Here is a 21,397-nt window from a genome sequence, read left to right on the forward strand (position 1 = left end):
TCATGTCCAAAGCTTTGCTACGGGAATACTAAGAGTGCAGTAATATAAATTAATTAAATAATACTGTACTTACACTATAGAAGATCTACTACACTGATTGTTCTCCCTTCTGGGTCTTGGCACAATCTAGGCATTTATTATATAAGCAGGGGCAAGCGCAGGGATTCTAGAGGGGGGGGTTCAAATGTTTGATTTTGGAACAAATCAAATACAAAACAAGAACAAAATTGCTGCAATAAAACGGCAACAGACACTTTTTTGCAGTTAAATTGTTTGACTGTAAATAATAAGTTTGGTAGAGTCACAGAGTGTAAGACGTAATGTAATAACAACTGGTGCAGAAGCAGCTACTGAGGCGTTTCCTCCACCGTTTCCACTTGCCGGTTTTATTCCACTTTCCGGAACAAGGGAGATTTCCCCAAATTTACAGCATGGAAATGACATAAAGAGAAGTGGCACTGTGCAGTGTCCATGTGTACAGCATGGAAATGACATAGAGAAGTGGTACTATGCAGTGTCCATATGTACAGCAGAAGGGTGGCATAAAGAGAAGTGGTACTGTGCAGTGTCCATATGTACAGCAGAAGGATGGCATAAAGAGAAGTGGTACTATGCAGTGTCCATATGTACAGCAGAAGGGTGGCATAAAGAGAAGTGGTACTGTGCAGTGTTCATGTGTACAGCATATAAATGAAAAGAGAAGTGGCACTGTGCAGTGTCCATGTGTACAGCAGAAGGATGGCATAAAGTGAAGTGGCACTGTGCAGTGTCCATGTGTACAGCATGGAAATGACAAAGAGAAGTGGAACTGTGCAGTGTAAATATGAATAGCAAGGAAATGACATTAAGAGAAGTGTTACTGTGCAAAATACATACGTTCAGCAGAATAAAAAAATTACAGGATTGCATACAAAATAGAAATCAGGCAGTAGTGCTGTATTTAGATATGGAAACTAGAATTAGAACAGTAAAATGTACATAAATGTAATAAAATGTTACATAAAACAGAATGAGGCATATAGTAAGCTGTACATTAATGAGACCACTGCTTTACATAAATCTGACCATCTGACCAAATTAATATTACTCTACAAAACTAATATTAATCTCCTCTCACACTCAACTAACATAAAACCTATTTAAATTGGTGTTATGGTTACTTACCCAGTGCTGCACATCAGACTGCAGAGGATAACAGGACATTTTCCCTCACCTGCAGGCAATGGGGGGGAATCAATTGCCAGCGTTGGGGCGGGGGGACGTCGCACAGCGCACATTACCGGCAGTTACAGTAGAAATCTCCGCTCATTTTTCCTCAGACCTCTATGGGGTGCATGTAGGGCCGGTGCTAGGGTCCTTGGCGCCCCCGGCACATTTGCAAAATCGGCGCCCCCACCCGGCACATTGTCAAAATCTGCGCCCCCACCCGGCACACTGTCAAAATCGGCGGACCCCACCCGGCACACTGTCAAAATCGGCGGCCCCCACCCGGCACACTGTCAAAATCGGCGGCCCCCACCCGGCACAATTACAAAATCACGCCCGACAGTCAGTGAGTGGAGGGGAGGAGACGGAGCAGAGAGGCGGCGGTGGTGATCAATAGCCCCTTCCCCCTCCCCGTGGATTTATCTGAAGCTGTGCGGCGGCCGTGAAAGGTATGGTCAGCGGTCGCCGCACAGTTTTAAAGTAATTTTCATTCTGTGGCGCCCTCCAGAGCCCGGCGCCCTAGGCAACTGCCTAACCTTGCCTAATGGGAGCGCCGGGCCTGGGTGCAAGTAAAATTGAGCAGGGATTTCTGTCAAATCTCCACCGAGAAGTGTCTGGCGGGCGTTCTCTAGACACTTCGCAACTGATTGAATTCCCCCCAATGTGTTGTAGTTAATTTAATATATATACTAACTGGGAGGTTCCATGATTAGATTAATGGGGGTTTCTGGGTAACTGGACAACCCCCCCTAAGTGCGCTCCTGGTAGGATCCCTTTAGTTGGTGCACTGTTATTGTACCAGTTGTCAGTGTAGTGGAGCAGGTGGGGACATTACAGGAGGAATGGGGGTGTGCTGAAGTCTGTACCTCCGAGATGACAGCCAGGGATGACTGAGCAGGGAACCTAGCAGTGTAGAACTATTGGTCCAGGGGCAAATGCAGGATTTTTAAGGGGGGGTTTCCTCCACCCCCAAAAAAATATATATAGATAGAGAGAGCTGCTGAGCTTGCAGCCGCGCATGCGCAGCAGCTCCATTTTGGCGATGCTGTACTGTACAGCAGTTGCGGCGCTGTCAAAGAAGCGTCCGTGGCAGTGCTGTATTGTAGTAATATTCAGCACCGCCGCGGACGCTTCTATGACTGCGCCGCGGCTGCTGTACAGCACAGTGCTGCTGTGTAGGGGAGAACCAGAAAACCCCCTGTGTGCGCCTCTGTGGTCCCTGGTGAAAATCTCAGCCAGAGCCCTGGGTACCACTGTGCTAACACCAATACCCATATCCCTCACAGCACCAATCATACAAACATTAAAAAACTCAAATAAAATAAAATAAAATCATGTCCTTAGCCCATACTTGCCAACCGTTCATTGCTGAAGTGCGACTGGGGATGTTGTTTCTTTTCACCATAGGGGGCAGTGCCAAAATTACGTGATTTGCGGAAAAACGCTTCATATAGGCCCCCGACTCACCCACTTCACTAGGAAGTGGGCAGAATGCGGGAAAGTAGCCTTCTAGCTTGGAGTCCGGGAGATCTAACTGGGATGCAGGAGTCTCCCGGACCTTCTGGGAGAGTGAGCAAGTATGCCTGAGCCGTGTCTCCGCGCCTTCCTAGGTGTGTGGGATCTCCACCCTGTCTCCATTATCCTACCAATTTTCTTTGCTTGACCCTTTTCTCTGTGTACTTATGTCTACTTTGTATCCCCCCTCCTTGTCTCTTGGCCGACTCCCCTCTTGTGTCTTCCCACTCATGGTTTTTTTCCCCCATTGCCAATTGTCTACCCGTTTTCCTGTGTTCCCCATTGTCCCCCTTTTTAGCCACCCTGAATGAACTACGCTCAAGGTACAAGGGATGGTTTCCTATTGCCGCTCATCGCAGTGATAGAAATTTCTTTATAGCATGATTTGTATAAAAATATCACTGTGGCAGCTGAGCGACACATACTTGGCGTGAGCGCTAATAGTAGACTTACCGATTTACCGGACCAGTGTACAGGGATATGCGCATGGATGACCCGTGAAAACACTGACTTGGTCTTTCAGTTCCACTTGTAAAAAAAAATGTTTCAAAGTAAATGAAAAACATTTAATTTGTTTTGCTTAATTTTATTACAGTTACAAAAATACTTTATTTCTAAAATAAAAAATGTTTCATCGAATATCTTCTATGCCACAGAAAGGTGGTGAATCTTATTGCCGGCGGTGCTAACAGCGGTATTTACCCCTTGATAGACAGAAGACTTATCTCTAGCGGAAATACCAGTTTTTCACCAGACATAAAGTTTTTCTCTATTAAATTAATAGAGCCCATAATGTCTATTATGTGTAAGTGATATTAAAATAGGAAAATCTCATGGGAACCCTGCTCTCCAGTGAGTTTATGTTGATTTAATCCCGAAAACTCATGGGATTCATTGTCTGTCTGGGTCATGAAACTACAAGCAGATAGTCAGCCAATAGCTGGCAGGGTATGCTGGGACTTGTAGTTTCACAACACCTGTTGTATCACAATACTTGCAGGAAAGAGCAGTCAGTGTTTGTGGCTAAGTACCACTTCTCTTACCTTGTATGTTTGATGCCATTTTCATTCTATGCTGTTGAAAACTGCACAGTACCACTTCTCTAGTCCAGCTTGTTGGGTGCAACTCTTCATCATCATCATCATCATCATCATCATCATTTATTTATATAGCGCCACTAATTCCGCAGCGCTGTACAGAGAACTGACTCACATCAGTCCCTGTCCCATTGGAGCTTACAGTCTAAATTCCCTAACACACACACACACACACACACACACACACACACAGAGACACACACAGAGACACGGGTCAATTTGTTAGCAGCCAATTAACCTACTAGTATGTTTTTGGAGTGTGGGAGGAAACCAGAGCACCCAGAGGAAACCCATGCAAACACGGGGAGAACATACAAACTCCTCACAGATAAGGCCATGGTTGGGAATTGATCTCATGACCCCAGTGCTGTAAGGCAGAAGTGCTAACCACTAAACCACCGCGCTGCCCATATTCTGTATTAGCTGATATTTATTGAAATTACCTGGTACAAGTATTGTGATTCTGTTTGTTGGTCATGTCGTAGCACTGCATATTGCATGTAATCCATGATTGTTATTTTCTGTTTCCTAGACAGGACCATAGTGGTTGATGTTCCTCTGCCTCCACTTTGTGGTCTATATGTGCTTGGAACGCTGGTATTTCCTGCCCATTCCAGTAATGTTCTGAGCGTTACCTGCATTCTAATAACAGGCGGGGAGCTGCGCATTGGTGAGTAACTTACCAGTTATTGCATTATAACAATACAGTATATATATATCTCTTTATTGCTATCATTTAGCTCTTTACATCATTCTGAAGTCATTGCAGCTTAGTGAGGTCCTGGGTATATTAATATCTCTGGATGAAGGGTTTGTTATGTATTTTAAGGGAATGGTAAACTCAAACATGGTGCAGAATGGATACAGTATTAAAAATTAGGAATGTGTCAGTGAGAGATTCCCCCCCCAAAAAATATTAGCATTATTATATATTTATTCATAAGGCGCCACAGATTCCATAGAGCTGGATACAGAAGCAAGTAACAAATAGATGAGGTAATACATATACGTAGCACAGATGAGTGTGAGTAAAGCTATGGGGACTCACACAGAGGGCAGCAAAAGACATGACAGGACGTACAAGGGAGTCAGACAGTAGACAGACATGGGACAATAGGTAGTGAGGGCTCTGCCCCCCAGAACTTACATTCTAGAGGAAGGGGTGGTGAGAGACAGTAGGATCAACTGAGAGAAAATGTAGATGGTGTACAAAGGAAGAGGAGGAAAGGAACAAGATGGTCAGGAGGTGGTAGGATAGTGATCATGAAAAGGGGAGTTTTGATTGAGCACTTGAAGGATTTTTGGTTGGGGGAACTAGAGTGAGGCAGAGTAGGGTGTTCTAAAGGTGGGGGGCAGCACGGGAGATACCCATGGTATTTTATGTTCACCACTAAATACAGTAATTCATCAGATAATTCATAGTATAGACAATCTACTAACAGAGATCATCCTCACATTCCTACATAAACACCGATCCCACCTTCTGTTCTTAAGTCGGGGGATTGTGTGGAAACTCCTCCCATTTTCATTGGCTGTGACATACACCAATGAAGAGCCAGCTAACCCGCTGAGGTCTCTTTATCTATCCGAGCCTTCAGCACAGTTAGCGTTTGCACAATCAATTTAGCTAGGTCTATAACAGGTCCTAAATTATGCAAAATCCCTTTAAAAGCCACACATAAAGACTTAAAACTGATTGAAGCCCTTATGCTGGAGTCAGTGGTGAATGTATGTTTTCTTAGCGGATAAATATACCTATCCTTCAGGACGCTAACCCTAGCTGTGACCGGGGTTCCTCATATTCGTTACATTGCACTAGGATTCTTTTTCCGGCATGTGATAGAATTCCGAGTTGGGTCTTACAGATATAAGACTACAGCATTATCCTGAAATCATTCCTCCTGCCTATCCATTCGTCTGGCTTCATACTTCAGTTACATTTCATCATGTTATTTAAACAGCCTCTCCAGATATATATGTGTTAAATTGTAACAAAGCGATTCTTCTCTTAGGCCTGTGTATTTCAAGCCTCCCAGTTATTGCTAGACCCCCATCTGTCCTTGTCTATTTGTTTAAGGCCCTCAGGGATTTCCTTTTCAATCCATCTGTCCAAAGCTCCTCCACACCCTGAAGAAACGCGTACATTGTGCAGATAATGAGGTATTTTGGTAAACAATCTTAATAGAAATTGACATCTCTATTGGTGAATCCATACTTGGCCCTTGTAGCTCTCCTTCCATGTAACCGTTCATTGCTAAACTTACCATCGACACTGGGCAAACATATGACTCTATGACTTAGCATCAGATCCGTCAGGCTGGATCCTGTCTCACATCTCAATCATAGCTGCTGACGTGATTGGCCACGAGCTATAGGAAATAGTTCTAATTTGCTTCTGGGGACAGGGCAACACTTTTATCTGTTGATTTCCCTAGTTATGTTCAGTTGAATGCACTTGTGGCTAGCTATGAAATGAACCCAAGCCAAAAATAATAGTATATGTTACGTAATCACAGGTGTACCTCAGATTATGGAGAGTACCTTGCTGATTAGCGTTTAGCGTCAGATGTCCCAACATTTCAGATGGTCAAAGTAGGATGATTAATGTACGTCCAAATTGTAAATTTATCAAGATCTCGGGAATTGAATAAAACCATTGCTCACCCTGTTTCCAGGCAGTGATGTTTGCAAACGTTCCTGATGATTTCTTTCCCCGAAAACGTGGTCCATCTGCTCTTCACAGTGATTATTTCCTCTTACTTCCGACATTTCGGTGGTCTTTACTGTACCACCATATGACCTACAATGGCCTCAATGAAAATAATGGAAGTCATTCAGAGTTAAATGTATTTGCACACCCAACGTACATAGGAGGAAGACAAGAACAGATAGACGTCAGGCGTACAAGTATATTTACTAACTCCACAGGAAAGGGTAGAGATGTGGCATGACATGGTTAGTAGTAAGTGCTAAAGGCACACTGCCCTATTTGTACACAATGTAATAATGTAATGGTGTGTCTATCAACATAAAATGCAATTAAATATAAGCACCTCCTCATCTATGACCATCCTTTTAAAATTCAAACTGGAGCCTTCTTTTCTGTAGTAGTCCAAATGGAAATGTGAACTGAGTAATGCAAATAAATGGCCGCAACTTCATATAATACAGCCACCATGCTAATGAATGAAGTGTTATCCGCCGGAGGGGTCAATACGCAATCATTCGTCATCGTCACCATTGTGTCTCGTTGCAACAGACCTTCAGAAACCGCAAGAGACGGGCCTCAAAAAAAGGCGTCCACAACTGATTGCATAGCAATTACTCGAACATCCCCTTATTGTACTCAGTCTACACCTGCCAGCCCCTGCCCACTGTCATCCCGTATTCCAGGCATAATGAAATTCAAGTACACGATACATAAAATTGTATATGGACGTATGTGTACACATTTTTGGTGCGTACGCACAGTATGGAAATATGCATCTTACATCATCATTTGATGTACATCCAATGAGCCCCATTGTGAGCAATCTATGAGTAAAGCTGAAGGTTTTTTTTCTTCTTTTTTCCTTTTAATAGAAATAGAAAACACCAAAGTAGCAGGGCTTACTGCAAATCTATCCTTACTGACTCATTTTATTATTTATAACTCTGTCTGCCTTTTCTGATCAAGGGTCACTGTGAGGAAATCTCTGAGAAAATGCATTTCATGTTGTTTGCACAGAAAAATTTGGAAGCATAATAAATGCTTCATAATAGATGTAAAGAAATTGTTAATTTATCTCATGCTACTGCCTTCTTTTTCTGTTAAATTTGGATTTGTACTGTTGTCTTGGTTTAGCACCATGTAAAAAACTTGCAACCTCCGAGTTCATCTGTTCCTTTTACTTTCTTTCATTCTGGGATTTTTAATTGATTGAGTAAAAACAAGCACACGCTGCAAATGCTACAAAGCAGAACATTCAGTCGATTCATACAGTGATACAAATTGAGTGACATACATCCATTAAACAGTATTTGTTCTTTCTAACCGGGCCTGCCTATAAAAATGTACGGTAATGATAATTGTGTTATGTAAACAGGTAAGGGTGGTATACAATGTTTGCTGTATCATGTATTCTTAAATGTACAGTTTATTTATTGATTTAGGTTAAATGCATAGTAGCATCAATCTCAGCTGCCTTCCAAAAATGATTGTAAAATAATCAAAAGTTTTTCACTAATTTATTCTGCATGCACTGTGATTGCAGACAGGGGTGTGAGCAGGAGGACCAATGAGAAGGTGCAACGCCCATCATTGTGGCTTCTCATTGGTCCTCCCGCTCACACTTCTTTCCAGACGGTCACACACACACACAATCACCTGAGGCCATGAGATCTCCCACGTGGCCCGTGGAAATACTGCGGCTCTGCAAGGAGCAGGTTAGCGTAGTCAGCATCTTTTTTCTTCCCCAACGATCAAAAACCTGCCGAAACAAGAGAATATCTGTGAAATTGGATGAATAATAAATTGGCTGAGAAGGGAATAGGTGAGTGTTTGCTTAAATAAAATATTTTTAAATAGTGTCTGGAGTTTTTTTCCCCCAGTATTTTCTTATGTGGCACTAAAGGTCCCAGCAGATCCTGAATGTAGTTCTACAGGCGTCAGCATACCCAAGCGATTTATGGCTGCCATGACTTGCTGTGATCAGTGGTGTCACATACAGAAATGTTATTATTATGCTAATGAACGCTATTACCCCAATACCCACCGGCCAAGGGTGTAGGATTGAGTCCCAGTGCTTTCAGCATAGGTTTTTTTTTTCTCATTGCTTTTCCGCAATGTTTTTTTTGTGGTCCCGAATCCCCTAGGGTATTCAATCCTCCGCTCAACAGACTGGGGCTGTGTCACATTATGATAGGGGATCCAGTACTGCTGGTTCTCCTGTTATATTGTGACCAGCCCAGCCTGTCATAGCCTGGTACTGGATGTGGTTCTTGTGGGGGAGACCCCATGCAGTTCGAGGCAACAATCCAGCCTGTCATAGCCTAGTGAAGGGAGCAGCTCATGCAGGGGAGACCCCACGCAGTTCAAGGCAACCATCCCACCCTGTAATAGCCTAGAGCTGTATGGTGCTCATATGGGGGAGAACCCACGCAGTTTGAGGCAGCGCTGTACAGAGAACTCACTCACATCAGTCCCTGCCCCATTGGAGCTTACTGTCTAAATTCCCTAATGTACACACAAATACAGACAGAGAGAGACAGATTAGGGTTAATTTTGATAGCAGTCAATTATGTTTTTGGAGTGTGGGAGGAAACCGGAGCACCCAGAGTAAACCCACGCAAACACGGGGAGAACATACAAACTCCACACAGATAAGGCCATGGTCGGGAATTGATCTCATGACCCCAATGCTGTGAGGCAGAAGTGCTAACCACTAAGCCACCGTGCTGCCCGATGCATGATGTTGCTCATGTGGGGGAGACCCCACGCAGTTTAAGGCAACCATCGCAGCCTTTTAAAGCCTAATGCTAGATGTGGCTCATGCGGTGGAGACCCCACGCAATTCAAGACAACCATCCCAGCCTGTTATAGCCTGGTGCTGGAGGCTGCTCATGTGGGGGAGACCTCACGCAGTTCGAGGCAAACATCCCAGCATGTAATATTCTGGTGCTGGAGGCTGCTCATGTGGTGGGAGACCCCACGCAGTACGAGGCAAACATCCCAGACTGTTATCGCTGGTGCTTAGATCACTTTTCTTTTTTTAAATTCCACAATTAAATGGCAGTCATCATCAAGTTGATGCATCTCTGCGGCCTCCTGAGATGCTTAAAACATATCTTCATGCAGCAGACGCATTTGGCATAGTGTGAGTTTAACCCAAAAACACATACGCCTCATAACACGAAGTCGTGTTATTTTTTGGGTAGTATTTTACATCTACGTTTTGGACATGAATGCTTGCAATTCTACAGGAGGCCCATAGCCTTCATTCTCATGAATTTTGGGTCAGCCTGACAAAATGTCTGCTTCCACTGAGTGGACACTTGAAGCATAGGGTGTTTTCTGAGTACATTTAGCATTGAAATCATGTCTGCTATTAGATTTGAGGAAGCAGAAACCGTCTTCTTGAAGCTCTGTGCTACACAGATTGGCTTAATCTGGTCACACTAGAGACCTGAGAATAGACTCACGTGCCATGGAGGACACATCAGGCTAATTGCCTTCAGCAGAATTACCGAGAGGCTGCCAGAAAATATGTAGTAAATTGGAAGGCTGGCAGGAGGCATGTTGGGGAGAAGTGATAAGCAGACAGAAGTACTTGTTTATTTCACTGTACTTAGCTATAAAGTGATGAAGTTAGTGGTAAAGCTGGCTGGAATAACATGCCTGTAGGTGTCTGTTGGCAGGTGCCTAATTGCAAGTTCTACCATGGTGAGAACGTGAGCTTGTACAATCAAAGAATAATCTAAATAAATTTGAGTAGAGTAAGCGAATGGTGACAGCAGAGACTAACAGATTTATTCCACATTGTTTCTGGGTGACTGTAAAGTTTATTCATTTTAATTTGCTTAATGGTTATGAGAGTAGAGAACTCAGCTGTACCAAAAAAATGAAGGTGACAAATTTGCAGATTTCATTTGCCCCAAGCTCCCTAAATGGAGATATATTTCCCTGCTGGGGAAATCGCTCTACTCAGATCAGCAAAGACAAAATTATAGCGATGTCATTAATGGGAATGTTCCAGGCAAAATAAAGAGGCAATAGGGGACATAAGGAACTGAAACATAATTCATTGGTAAAATAGCCACTTGTAAGAGCAGTAGTTATGAAATGGGAGGGTAGATACACATTGTGGCAACACCCAACCCATGTCTCACTCAGGCCACTATGTATAAATATGCAGCAATAGCACAGTGATAGAAAATATGTTATTGCTGCAATTTATTATTAAAACATTATGATAATATATCCCAAATTACATAAATACTCCTCATGTTACATTTAAACCCAACTTAATTACATAAATACCCCTCACATTACATTTAAACCCCAACCACATTACATTAATATCCCTCTATCACCAACACACCTGCTCTGCAAAGGGCTGGAATGCTGTTGGAGGTGGATTCCTGTGGCTGACATGTGAAGAGGGGCCTGGCCCATGTGGAGGGGGGGACAGCAGAAGGGGAGGATTTAGGAGAGGCTCAGTGAGAGACAGGAGGAGAACGAAGGGGAAGAGTAGTGTTGAGCCACCTTGACATAGTGTTATAGGATCAGATCAGCCCCTTGCCCTCATTTGCTGTGAGCTCTGTGTGTCAGACAAAGAATCCTGCCCCAGGCTGCCAGTCAGGGCAGGGACCAATCCCCGATTAAAGCAGCAAAACATTTAATAGGTGGCTGATCCTTGGGGAGATGCCAATCACCAGGCAATGCTGGGCCTGACAAACTTTGGGAGATGGACTAAAAAAAACAACTGGCCCCAGTGTCCAAGTGGTCGACCCATCCACCACTATCGTAACCCACACTGTCTGCAGCCTGTATGGTTAGTAGAGTGTGCCTACTAGCAAAATTCTTACTTGTACAAGATTTGTACCTTTCACTTCTACCCTCAACGTAACTTCAATGATTACAAACATCGTACATGTAGATAGACAGGTAACTCAATTACTGGTGGTATGTACTTTTTTATATGTGCCATAGGCAAACCGAGGGGGGCTTTCCTAGTGCCTGGAAACCCCCTACAAGTCTGGGGCACTGTATAATTGAGGTGACTGGACCCTGCTCCCGCTTAACATAGCTCTGCTTGAAAAGGGAGAGCAGCGTGCACCTAACAGTAGTGCATGCATCATTGCCCATGTATATTATGGGGATAGGAAGAGTTGGAGAGCAGCCAAGCACTGTCTAAAATTATAGCCACGCCCCCATGCATGCTGGTCACGCCCACTGGTGGCGTAGTGTGGAAACTCCCCTCTGTTTGCCCCTGTGTGCATTCCTGCCAACAGTCCCTATGCTCATGATACACTCCTGATTTTGGAAAGGGACAGTGCTTCACCAAAAATGGTCTGGTTTTGGTCCTATCTATGCATAGTTTGGACTGATCGGGGGCATGGCCTAAGTTTTCTCAATTTTCTGTTCAGGAATGTTGTCCGGTGTATGCTTCATCTACATGTACATGCCTTGTGCTTTTGAAGTCTTCACAATCATAAGTAAGCCATTGTATCACTAAAATGTTTTCATTTTTTATTGGTGCTTTATATGCAAATTTTGTATTAAGTTGTGATTGGTTTCACTGAGCAGACTGTCTCCTATGTTCGCTGATCTAAAAGTTCCACTCACCTTTCAGAACCTCCACCTGGATCAGTTCTCATCATGGCTGGTAGTGGATGTTAGGTGTGTTCTTCGCCTGCCAAGGGTCGACTCAGGGAAACTCCAGCACATCTCACCCAACACAGATCAGCAATGCAGTTGTAAATGGTGGATAAAGCAATATGACATAGGGACACAAATAGAAGAAATTAAGGGGTAGATTTATTAAACATTCTAAAAAGGAGAAGTGGAGGTGTTGATGTAATAGCTAGTATGTGTTTGGTTGTTATGGGCAACACCTCCACTTTTCCTTTTTAGAAGGTTGGATAAATCTACCCCTTAGGGTAATGGTGATGGATGATGGCAGGGAAGTGGTGGCAGAGTAAACTGAGCAATAACAAACTATGAGTGAAGGATTATAGGAACAGTAATACTAAATAAACCATTAATCTGTCATGTAATGTTGTGTTTAAACTACTGATTAAGCACACTGGCAGTATATAAGACTAATGTAATTCTTATGAGTCACTCTTGATGTAATTATTATAATAGTCTCAAATATCAGCCTCTCATTTCTAACAATGAAACTCTTATGAACTAAGCAAGTACAAAGAGCACACTTTCTATCAGGATGACACCAGACAACCTAACTCTGACTAGACATAGTCTTTTTGTCTGGTGACCGGCCACTGTTTGGCACCGGTCACCCTGCACATATGCACAATACAGGTTGATATACACAAATCCCCTCCCTTTAATTTAATTACCTCATTAGACCACCTGTGTGTGTTCTGCCTAGGAGGTTTACTGTGTAAGGACTTAAGCCTGTATGCAGAGTTCCCATGTCAGCTGAACACCTAATTCCTCTTTTAGAGGCCTGTGGAAAACCACTCCCTTTGCCACAGTAGATAATGCCGTCCTTGCTCAGAATAGTCAGCCTCTAACAGCACATGCTCACACGGACTTCCTGTTACTCACTTTGAGCATTTGGATACTGCTCAGTTTACTGTAAACAGTAAACTGAGCCGGTGGTCGTCATCATTCCGATGACCACCATTCCACAAAGCATTATAGCAACACTATAGAGGCGATCGCTATAACTCCGACTTTCAGGAAGTGCAGACTTACCTAAAAACTGATAGAGGATATTTCCGACAGCAGACAATGCCATCAGTGTGATTGTCGTCACTTAAAATGGCGACAGTCACATTGGCGGTATTAAGGGGGCAATGCGAGGACCCAACAGCTGTTAAAAGTACAAACTTTATTTAAATACCTAAAATAGGTAAGTCTTCCTCAAAGTCTGAGTTATAGCGATCGCCATATTAGTGTCGCTATAACTCTTGTTGGAAATGTGGTCATCTGGATACTGTACCCCACCCATCCGAGCGCAAAGTCCCCCGCTTTACAACTGGCTGTGGCTTGCCTGAAGTTCCTCTGACAGGGAGCACCCTTACACTCAGCCAATCAATACCTTACAACTATCCCAATTTCAGCAGGACAGTCCTGATTTTAGCCGTCTGTCCCGCTGTCCCATCCATATTTGTCTGGTGGGTGTGAATGTTGGGGGAAGGGAGCTATGTATTGGGCAGCCAAGTGCTTTGCAGAACTAGACAGATCTCTGGGATGTGGCCACTCCCCATTGTGATGTGGCCACACCCCCTGTACTTCTGCCAGGGACGGACATGTTGAGGGGGGTGGCCAATCGCAGCAGAGTACCTCAGCATCAGGGCCTGCGGAAGACGGTAAAGACGCGCCAGTTCTGGCGTTGCCAGCCCACCAGCACTGAAACAATAAATATAAATATTTTTTTGCTGGTGTGGACAGGTCGGCACCCGGGTGGGCCGGCAGGTAGTGGAGAACACAACACTGGCCCTACTCAGGACCCCTGAGAATGCTCAGGTAACTCCCGATGCAGAATGAATATCGGGAGGCGGGTATTACATACACATCAAAGAACAGAAAATATCTGAACACCATTAAAACAACATAACATTAATTTCTCTCTCACTGGTCTGGTCAAATTACTATTATTTTTTTAATCACAAGAAACCTTTATTCCACCTTGAAAATGTACACCTTATATATATATATATATATATATATATATATATATATATATATATATAAAATAGATCTTAAAGCCTTTACAGATAGATATATATATATATATATATATATATATATATATATATATATCTGTAAAGGCTTTAAGATCGTGATCTTTCACAGCATTTCCTACCAATTGAACATGTTACTATTTATCTTTATTTGTACATTTTATATATATTAAATAGAGGGTTTTTTTCCAGTTAAAACTCTATTTTTTTTTCAATATATTTTTCCACATCTGTTGTATAATTGATTTAATCCCTAACCAAAGAAATGTTGAAGTCTTATGCTGGACTTTAAATAAATTCCCCCGGGGCAAACACTGTCCTACTTCTCTCTTTGCTGCAATATCTGTTTGGAACATGGTAATATTAATAAAATTGTAAACTAACATCATTAAGATAAAGGAAGTAATAATCATTTTTACTGTCGGGGCTGCAAAACTAAACCAAAGTTATTAGTTGAGTGAATTATAAAACATACCAGATATATGATCTGTTCTCCATCTTCTCATGTACTCCATGAAACAATAATTACTCATTTTTATTTGCTACGAAAATTATTGCAACCCCCTCTCTTAACCCCCCTTTCTCATTTTTCTCTTGTTCCACGTAGCAGACAGCAGGCTACTGTATTAATATAAATTTGGAAATCTAGGAGCATTAGTGAAGCTTTCAACACTCATTTATTTAAATATACACTTGGCCTTTCATTTTTCTATTATATCAGTTGTTTATTTTATTTTCCATGCGATAAAAGCCCTGAAATGATTGGTGTGTTGACATTTTGTAACTCTTTGCAAAGGATATTAATATTATTTATTTATTTTTACATGGTATAAGGTTTATTAAATAGATGTACCAAGTCTAAGACACACACACACTTCATGCTATAAATAAAAATATATGGAAATAAATATATATATATATATATATATATATATATATATATGTATATATATATATATTTATATATTTATACACTTACACATATATATTTACATTTATAACATAAATTGTGTGAGTGTGTTGGTAAATCTTTTATATATATATATATATATATATATATATATATATATATATATATATATATATATATTTATATATATGTGTATATATATTTATATATATGTGTATATATATATATATATATATATATATATATATATATATATACCACCTTTTTAACAGAAGCGCCTTGACTGGGCGGGTGGCTTACCATACAGTTGCAAATGTGTGTAACTGAGAATTCTGCCTTTTTAAGTACAAGTAGAAATAGCAGCTCCATTGCTGGTTGTAGCAGTGGGCTTGTCGATTTTTCTCGCCAATCTTTGAAGTCATACATCTTTGTACACCAGGATAACTAGTCCAATTTACTTCTATTGGCTGAGTTTACTCACGATAATTCCACTGGTTCCACTAGCAAAACACCCTTTTCGTGGTTTGCCATACAGTCTAAGTTCCCTAACACACGCACACACAGACCAAGAAAGACTATGGTCAATTTAACAGCAGCCAATTAACCTACTAGTATGTTTTTGGAGTGTGGGAAGAAACTGGTGTACCTGGAGGAAACAGACGCAATCGTCAAACAATGAAAATACAAACAAAAAAACAGGCATAATACAAAACAAATAAGTACAGAATAAATGACAACAAACAGAAAATCTCGGCATGCACAGGAAAATTGAGTTGATGTATGGGATTGCCAACCAGGGTTCTTCTGTTTTGGTAGGAAGGGTAGTGTGTGATGCAAGAAAGGAAAGGGGTGCGAGGGGGGGGGGGAGCTGGGGTTGAAGCCCAAGGGGAAAGGGTTGAAGTAACAAAAAATACAGATATTTAAATTTTTGAAGGTGCCCTCCTATCAAAGTGGATTTGATAGGACTAGTAAGATGGAAGTCTAAAACCTCTCTCTTTTGGGTGTTGATTTTATAACCAGAAAGGCACCGATAGGACTTTTCTGGCAGGAGGGTTCGGAGAGATTGTTGTGGTTGAACTTTTGTGAGGAGAATATCATCGGCGTATGATGCAATTTTATGTTCAATGCCTGATTTAATACCAGAAATATTATCGTTAGAGCACATGGCATGTGAGAAAGACTCAATAATTAGAGAGAAAAAGAGGGGGGAGGGAGAGAGAACAGCTTTGCCTGGTTTGATTAGTAGTTTTAAATGGTTTGGAGGCAACACCAATATCTATAGTTATAGTTGAAGGGGAGCAACACAATGCAGAGATGCCTGAAAGGAATTTATCTGAGAACATTATATGGGATGTTGTGCGGAGCATAAAGGGCCAGAAGATCCAATCAAACTCCTACTCTACATGCAGTCCTTGTACAAGAGAAGGGGTCTTGCGTTTATGTATCGTAGAATATATTAGATCAATTATTCATCTGTTATTGTCCAAGGCCTGACGATCGGGGACAAATCCGGCTTGGTTGGAATGAATCAAGGAAGGGGGTCGGACATTTGACCGGGTAGCCCGAACCTTTACAAATATTATTAAGTCCACATTCAATCGTGATATAGGTCTGTGATTGGTACATTAAATGGGGTCTCTTCCTGGTTTAGGTTTGAGAACAATGATAGCTTGGGTTGCCCCTTCTAAGATCCAATTAAATAGGTCAGTGAGTTCAGGGGCGAGGATGTCCGAATATTTATTGTAACAATGGAGAGTAACAGGAACAGAGAACAATTTCAGTGATTTAAATGCTTGCTTGGTTTCTTCAATTAAAATATCCTCATTTAAAAAATCGATTGCTCAGATTTTGACATTCGCTCCTTGTTGAATACAGACATGCGTATACCCGATCTATATGCGTTTTTTAAAAATGAAAAAACATTCGTTTTGCATGCCTTAATAAATCAGGACCCTAGTGTTTATTATAATTATTGATCAGCTCTATCTGAGTGTTTGGGGAAGGGGTGGTTTGAGACAATTATATTAATAAGATTCATAGTAGTTTCTAAATTCGATGATAATTTCTACGGGGTCGTAATTGGGAGGACACCGGAATTCTGTTTGATCTCCCAATCTCAGGCTTTTTTTTTGTCATCGTTTGTTGTTCAATATTGTATCAGCCTTGTCGGATTTGTCATAGAAGTATTGATGATATTTTTAGAGAGTGGAGGACTCTCTTTTGGAAAGTAGAGTGTTTTATTGGACTCTGAGTGAGAAGATCAAGGAAGGGCAGCATTTCATATTGGGACAGAAGAGAAGAGAGGCGATAAATTTCAGTTGCAGTACGCTTACTGGCCACGGCAGAGATGGTGATGAGATTGCCTCGGATAGTTGCCTTTTGGGTTTCCCAAAGGATGTCAGGCGCAGTGTCAGGAGAGGGGGAAATATTGACATAGTCAGTAATGGCCACTTTGATGTCTTGATATGTCATTGAGTCTAAGAGAAAGGAGTCGTCTAAGCGCCACATGCAAAGTCGTGGAACTGGTTTGGAATTGTGTAGCGATAACGAGACAATCTTTCAATTTCTATGTTATGTTCCCACAAATAATATTTGTCAGGTGGGTAAATGGTATGAATGAGGATACCAGAAACATAAAATCCTTTTGGCTATTGCTAGAGAAGGTTGTGTACAAGAGAGAATGAAGAAAATTACATATTTTCACTTATCCTTACAAGAGCACCCCCAATATAAAATAGTCTGGCTAACTAGTGTTAAAGCCAACTGATCTCTATTACAGTGTTTCTTCAACCTGGTGCTCAGGACCCTTAACAGTGCATGTTTTCCATATCTCCTTGCTTTAACACTGCTGTATTCATTACTGACTGACACATTGTAACAGATCCACAGGTGGTAGAATTATTTAACTTGTGACCTGGAAAACGTGTACTGTTAATACTGTTAGTGATCTCGAGGATTGGGTTTGAGAAACACTGCACTACTACAATGAAAATTAAAATAAAAAAATTCAAGGTAATTTATAATGCTATGTTTTTTTTTAAAAAGCATGAATGATGTTTTTTCAAGGGTAACAAAACTCTCAAAGCAGTAACAATGATTATTAGAAACCAAACAAATTACCTGAATAATTAGCGTTGGGGTCTAACGTCAATTACTGTCTGTAGGCTAAAAAATGTATAAAAATGTCCTACATTGAGCAGCATAACACACACAAAAATATATCGACCCAGTGTCCCTTTAACACACAAGTCATCCAGGGATAGTAAGCCTTAATGCTTGGATACTCTCCGGGTATACACATGTTACCACTTGCACTCACCATTTTTTAGTTGCATTATATTAACAAACAAATTTTTCTCAAGTGCAACATATTTAAGTGTTGAAACTTTTTTTTGTGCCATTAATGTTTTTTTTTTTACCAATTTTATTATTGTTACAGGGACATCTCAGCAGCCTGTGGAACGGGAGCAGAGAATAAAGATAGTGCTACGAGCATCCGAAGGGGTCCACTGCGACCGGCTGCATGGTCTGAGCATGTTCCCTGGAGCCATCGGTAATAAAAGACAAAGGATCCAGTCCTAATAGACAGTCTGCTCGACAGAGCCAATATGGTAGAGCTCAAAGCCCAAATTACTGTTAGCCTGATGACTCCTGAGTTTATTATAAAGTATCTGCATAGGCTTATTTTACTCTTTTTATGACAGGATGAAGCATATTTGAAAACCTATGCTCATGTTTTATTTAATTTTTTTGTATTATTGTATCTAGTGGTTGCCTGACTGTAGTTGTGTCATTTGCATAATTATTGCATTAGGAAGCAAATGGGAGATTGGCTGAAAATAGCCCTTAAGCGTTTACTCTATTTTAGACTGCTCTACTATGCCCCAGTGCTTGATTTCCTACACAGCGGATATGCAAATAGGAGCATAATATCAGTTGCACATGTTTGCTTAAAGGGGCAATCCGTAAGTCTGGGAAATGCACACAATGTATATTATTCAAATTCACTACAGCCCTGGCTTGATTGGCATATAACTTTTTCGTCAACAAAACTTTCTTATTCCACGTAAGTACAATTGACAGACTCCGATGCTGCAGATTCAAACTTTCCAGAGTTCATTTTAACTCCCCCCCAAGTGCTGAATATAATTTGAAATTAAACTATCATGTAATGCAACCAGAACTTAAAATATGTTGCGAGCATTTTTCGGAGAAACATCCATCTGTAAGGCAATTTTATTTAACTGTTCACCGCCCCAGACAAATATCATGTTATACGCTGTCTGCAGGCATCAATGTCTTTCAGTTTACCTGCTTCTTGCAACAATGGTGTAGTTGCAACAATGGTGTAGTTGTTGATTCTCTAAGATCCATTGCAGTGGCTGGATTTGTAAGATTTTTATTATATTGTGAAAAATTGAACGTTGTGGTCACGGAGATGTTGTAGTTGCCGGGGAAAGAATACAGAGTAGAGTTGATTGAAAAAAATAACGGTTCGATGAACATGTTGGCGGTTAAATTTTCGGCAACATGTTTGAATTTGTAGTTTGAAATTTGCGGCTCATGTTCACCGATAGTGTTTCAGGGTCGCCATTGATGTGTGCCACTTCTGTTCGCATTTGAGGTTTGCATTAAAATACTGTTTTATATTTTTTTAAATACTATGCAAATAACATTTTTAATTAATAAAAAAAGGGTTTTATATTTATTTATTTTTAAATCCAACTACAGTGTTCAAAGTTTACGTTGCCGTTAGTAATTAAAAACTTCTGAAATGTATAGTGAATGCGTGTGTGAACCAACTTCATGTGTGCAAAACGTGGTCGGACAGACTTGAAATGGTTGAACCTGATCGACTTTTTTGAATTTAATAAAAAAAATGTAATCAATCTAAAATTTGAGAAATTCCGTCAAACTTTGGAATATTAGAACCGATTCGTCAAACCGGTTTGTTAAACGACATATAGCCGTTTTAAGCATCTCTTCGTAGCTGTGCTTATTTTTAATAATATTTAATTTGAAAAAAAAAGGTGCCGTAGTGAATATGTAGGTGATCTTTTATTGAGGGTGGTCATTCCATTTAAATAAACCCTCTAATTTATTAAAACTGAGAAATCAATAGTTTGAGTTAAATCTTCTTGCACAATAAAAGGATAGAAAGAAGAGCCGTTGAGGACTTAATGAAAGGCTCTAAAGATATACTATAGGCATCCAGCTACTGTAAGCGTGGTCAGAAATGTATCCCAGCCTCTGGTATATCTTAAGAGATCTGTAAAAGTTCCCTTAACCCTCCACTGTTAGCAGTTATTCCTTGATATATATATATATATATATATATATACCAGCACAGGGCCATCTTAACAACATTATGGGCCCCCGGACAAAGCAGTGCACCGGGGCCCCAACATATAGATAGATATAGATGTATAGAGATACAGATATAGATATAGATATATAGAGATAGAGATAGATAGATGTAATTGCTCAGTGACCCTTGAAGGTTTTTTTTGCAGGCTTTTTTTTTTCCAGTATTATTTATTCTAATTAAGAGCTCTGCCTATTGGGCCCCCTTGTCCGTGGGGCCCCCGGGCACCTGCCCATCGTGTCCAATGGAAAAGATGGCCCTGTACCAGCAGTGCGTATCGTTTGGGGCTCCATTGTTTTTTAAGTACGAGTACCAGACCACAATTAGCAGGACCTGTTTAGTAATTGTATTGTAGTATTGGATGATGGCGCAAAGTTTACTTTTATGTTGTACAGTAATGTTTTTAGTCATGAAAATAAATAAATATATATATATATATATATATATATATATATATATATATATATTAGTATAGTATAATATTTGTGTATATTGCTTCACTTTATGCAATGAGTTTTTTCTCTCTTTTAAGTCTATTTCTTTGATATTCCATTCTGTGTAATACTTTTGCTTAATAGCGGCTGCGTTTAATAATGGAAAACAGAACATGAATCACGAGCTGGCCAAAATACAATAGAAAAATCTGTTTGCTAAAGGTACAAATTATCCAAGGAAAGAGTGCTTAATGCAATATTTAAAATGGAAATTTGCCAGTATACAAGAAAATATTAAGTTAACTATTTGCAGATGTACTGATATATTTTGGTGCTGCATTGAGGCCGTAGTTGACGAACTCTACACATCTGTGCAGTTTCGGTGCTGCATTGAGGCCGTAGTTGACGAACTCTACACATCTATCCAGTTTTGGTGCTGCATTGAGGCCGTAGT

General features: G+C 40.8%; 1 protein-coding gene across 1 annotated transcript in view; it reads left to right on the top strand.

Moving 5' to 3' along the window:
• The window catches only part of LOC142143087 (fibrocystin-like), a 164,239-nt gene that overhangs the window by 4,681 nt on the left and 138,161 nt on the right, over positions 1–21,397 (top strand). Inside the window, exons 3-4 of the mRNA XM_075200802.1 lie at positions 4,351–4,488; positions 18,584–18,697. Coding sequence (XP_075056903.1) covers positions 4,351–4,488; positions 18,584–18,697 — 252 coding nt within the window. The remainder of the gene's footprint in view (positions 1–4,350; positions 4,489–18,583; positions 18,698–21,397) is intronic.

Source organism: Mixophyes fleayi, chromosome 3 (assembly GCF_038048845.1).
Source record: "Mixophyes fleayi isolate aMixFle1 chromosome 3, aMixFle1.hap1, whole genome shotgun sequence".
Taxonomy (NCBI): Eukaryota; Metazoa; Chordata; class Amphibia; order Anura; family Limnodynastidae; genus Mixophyes; species Mixophyes fleayi.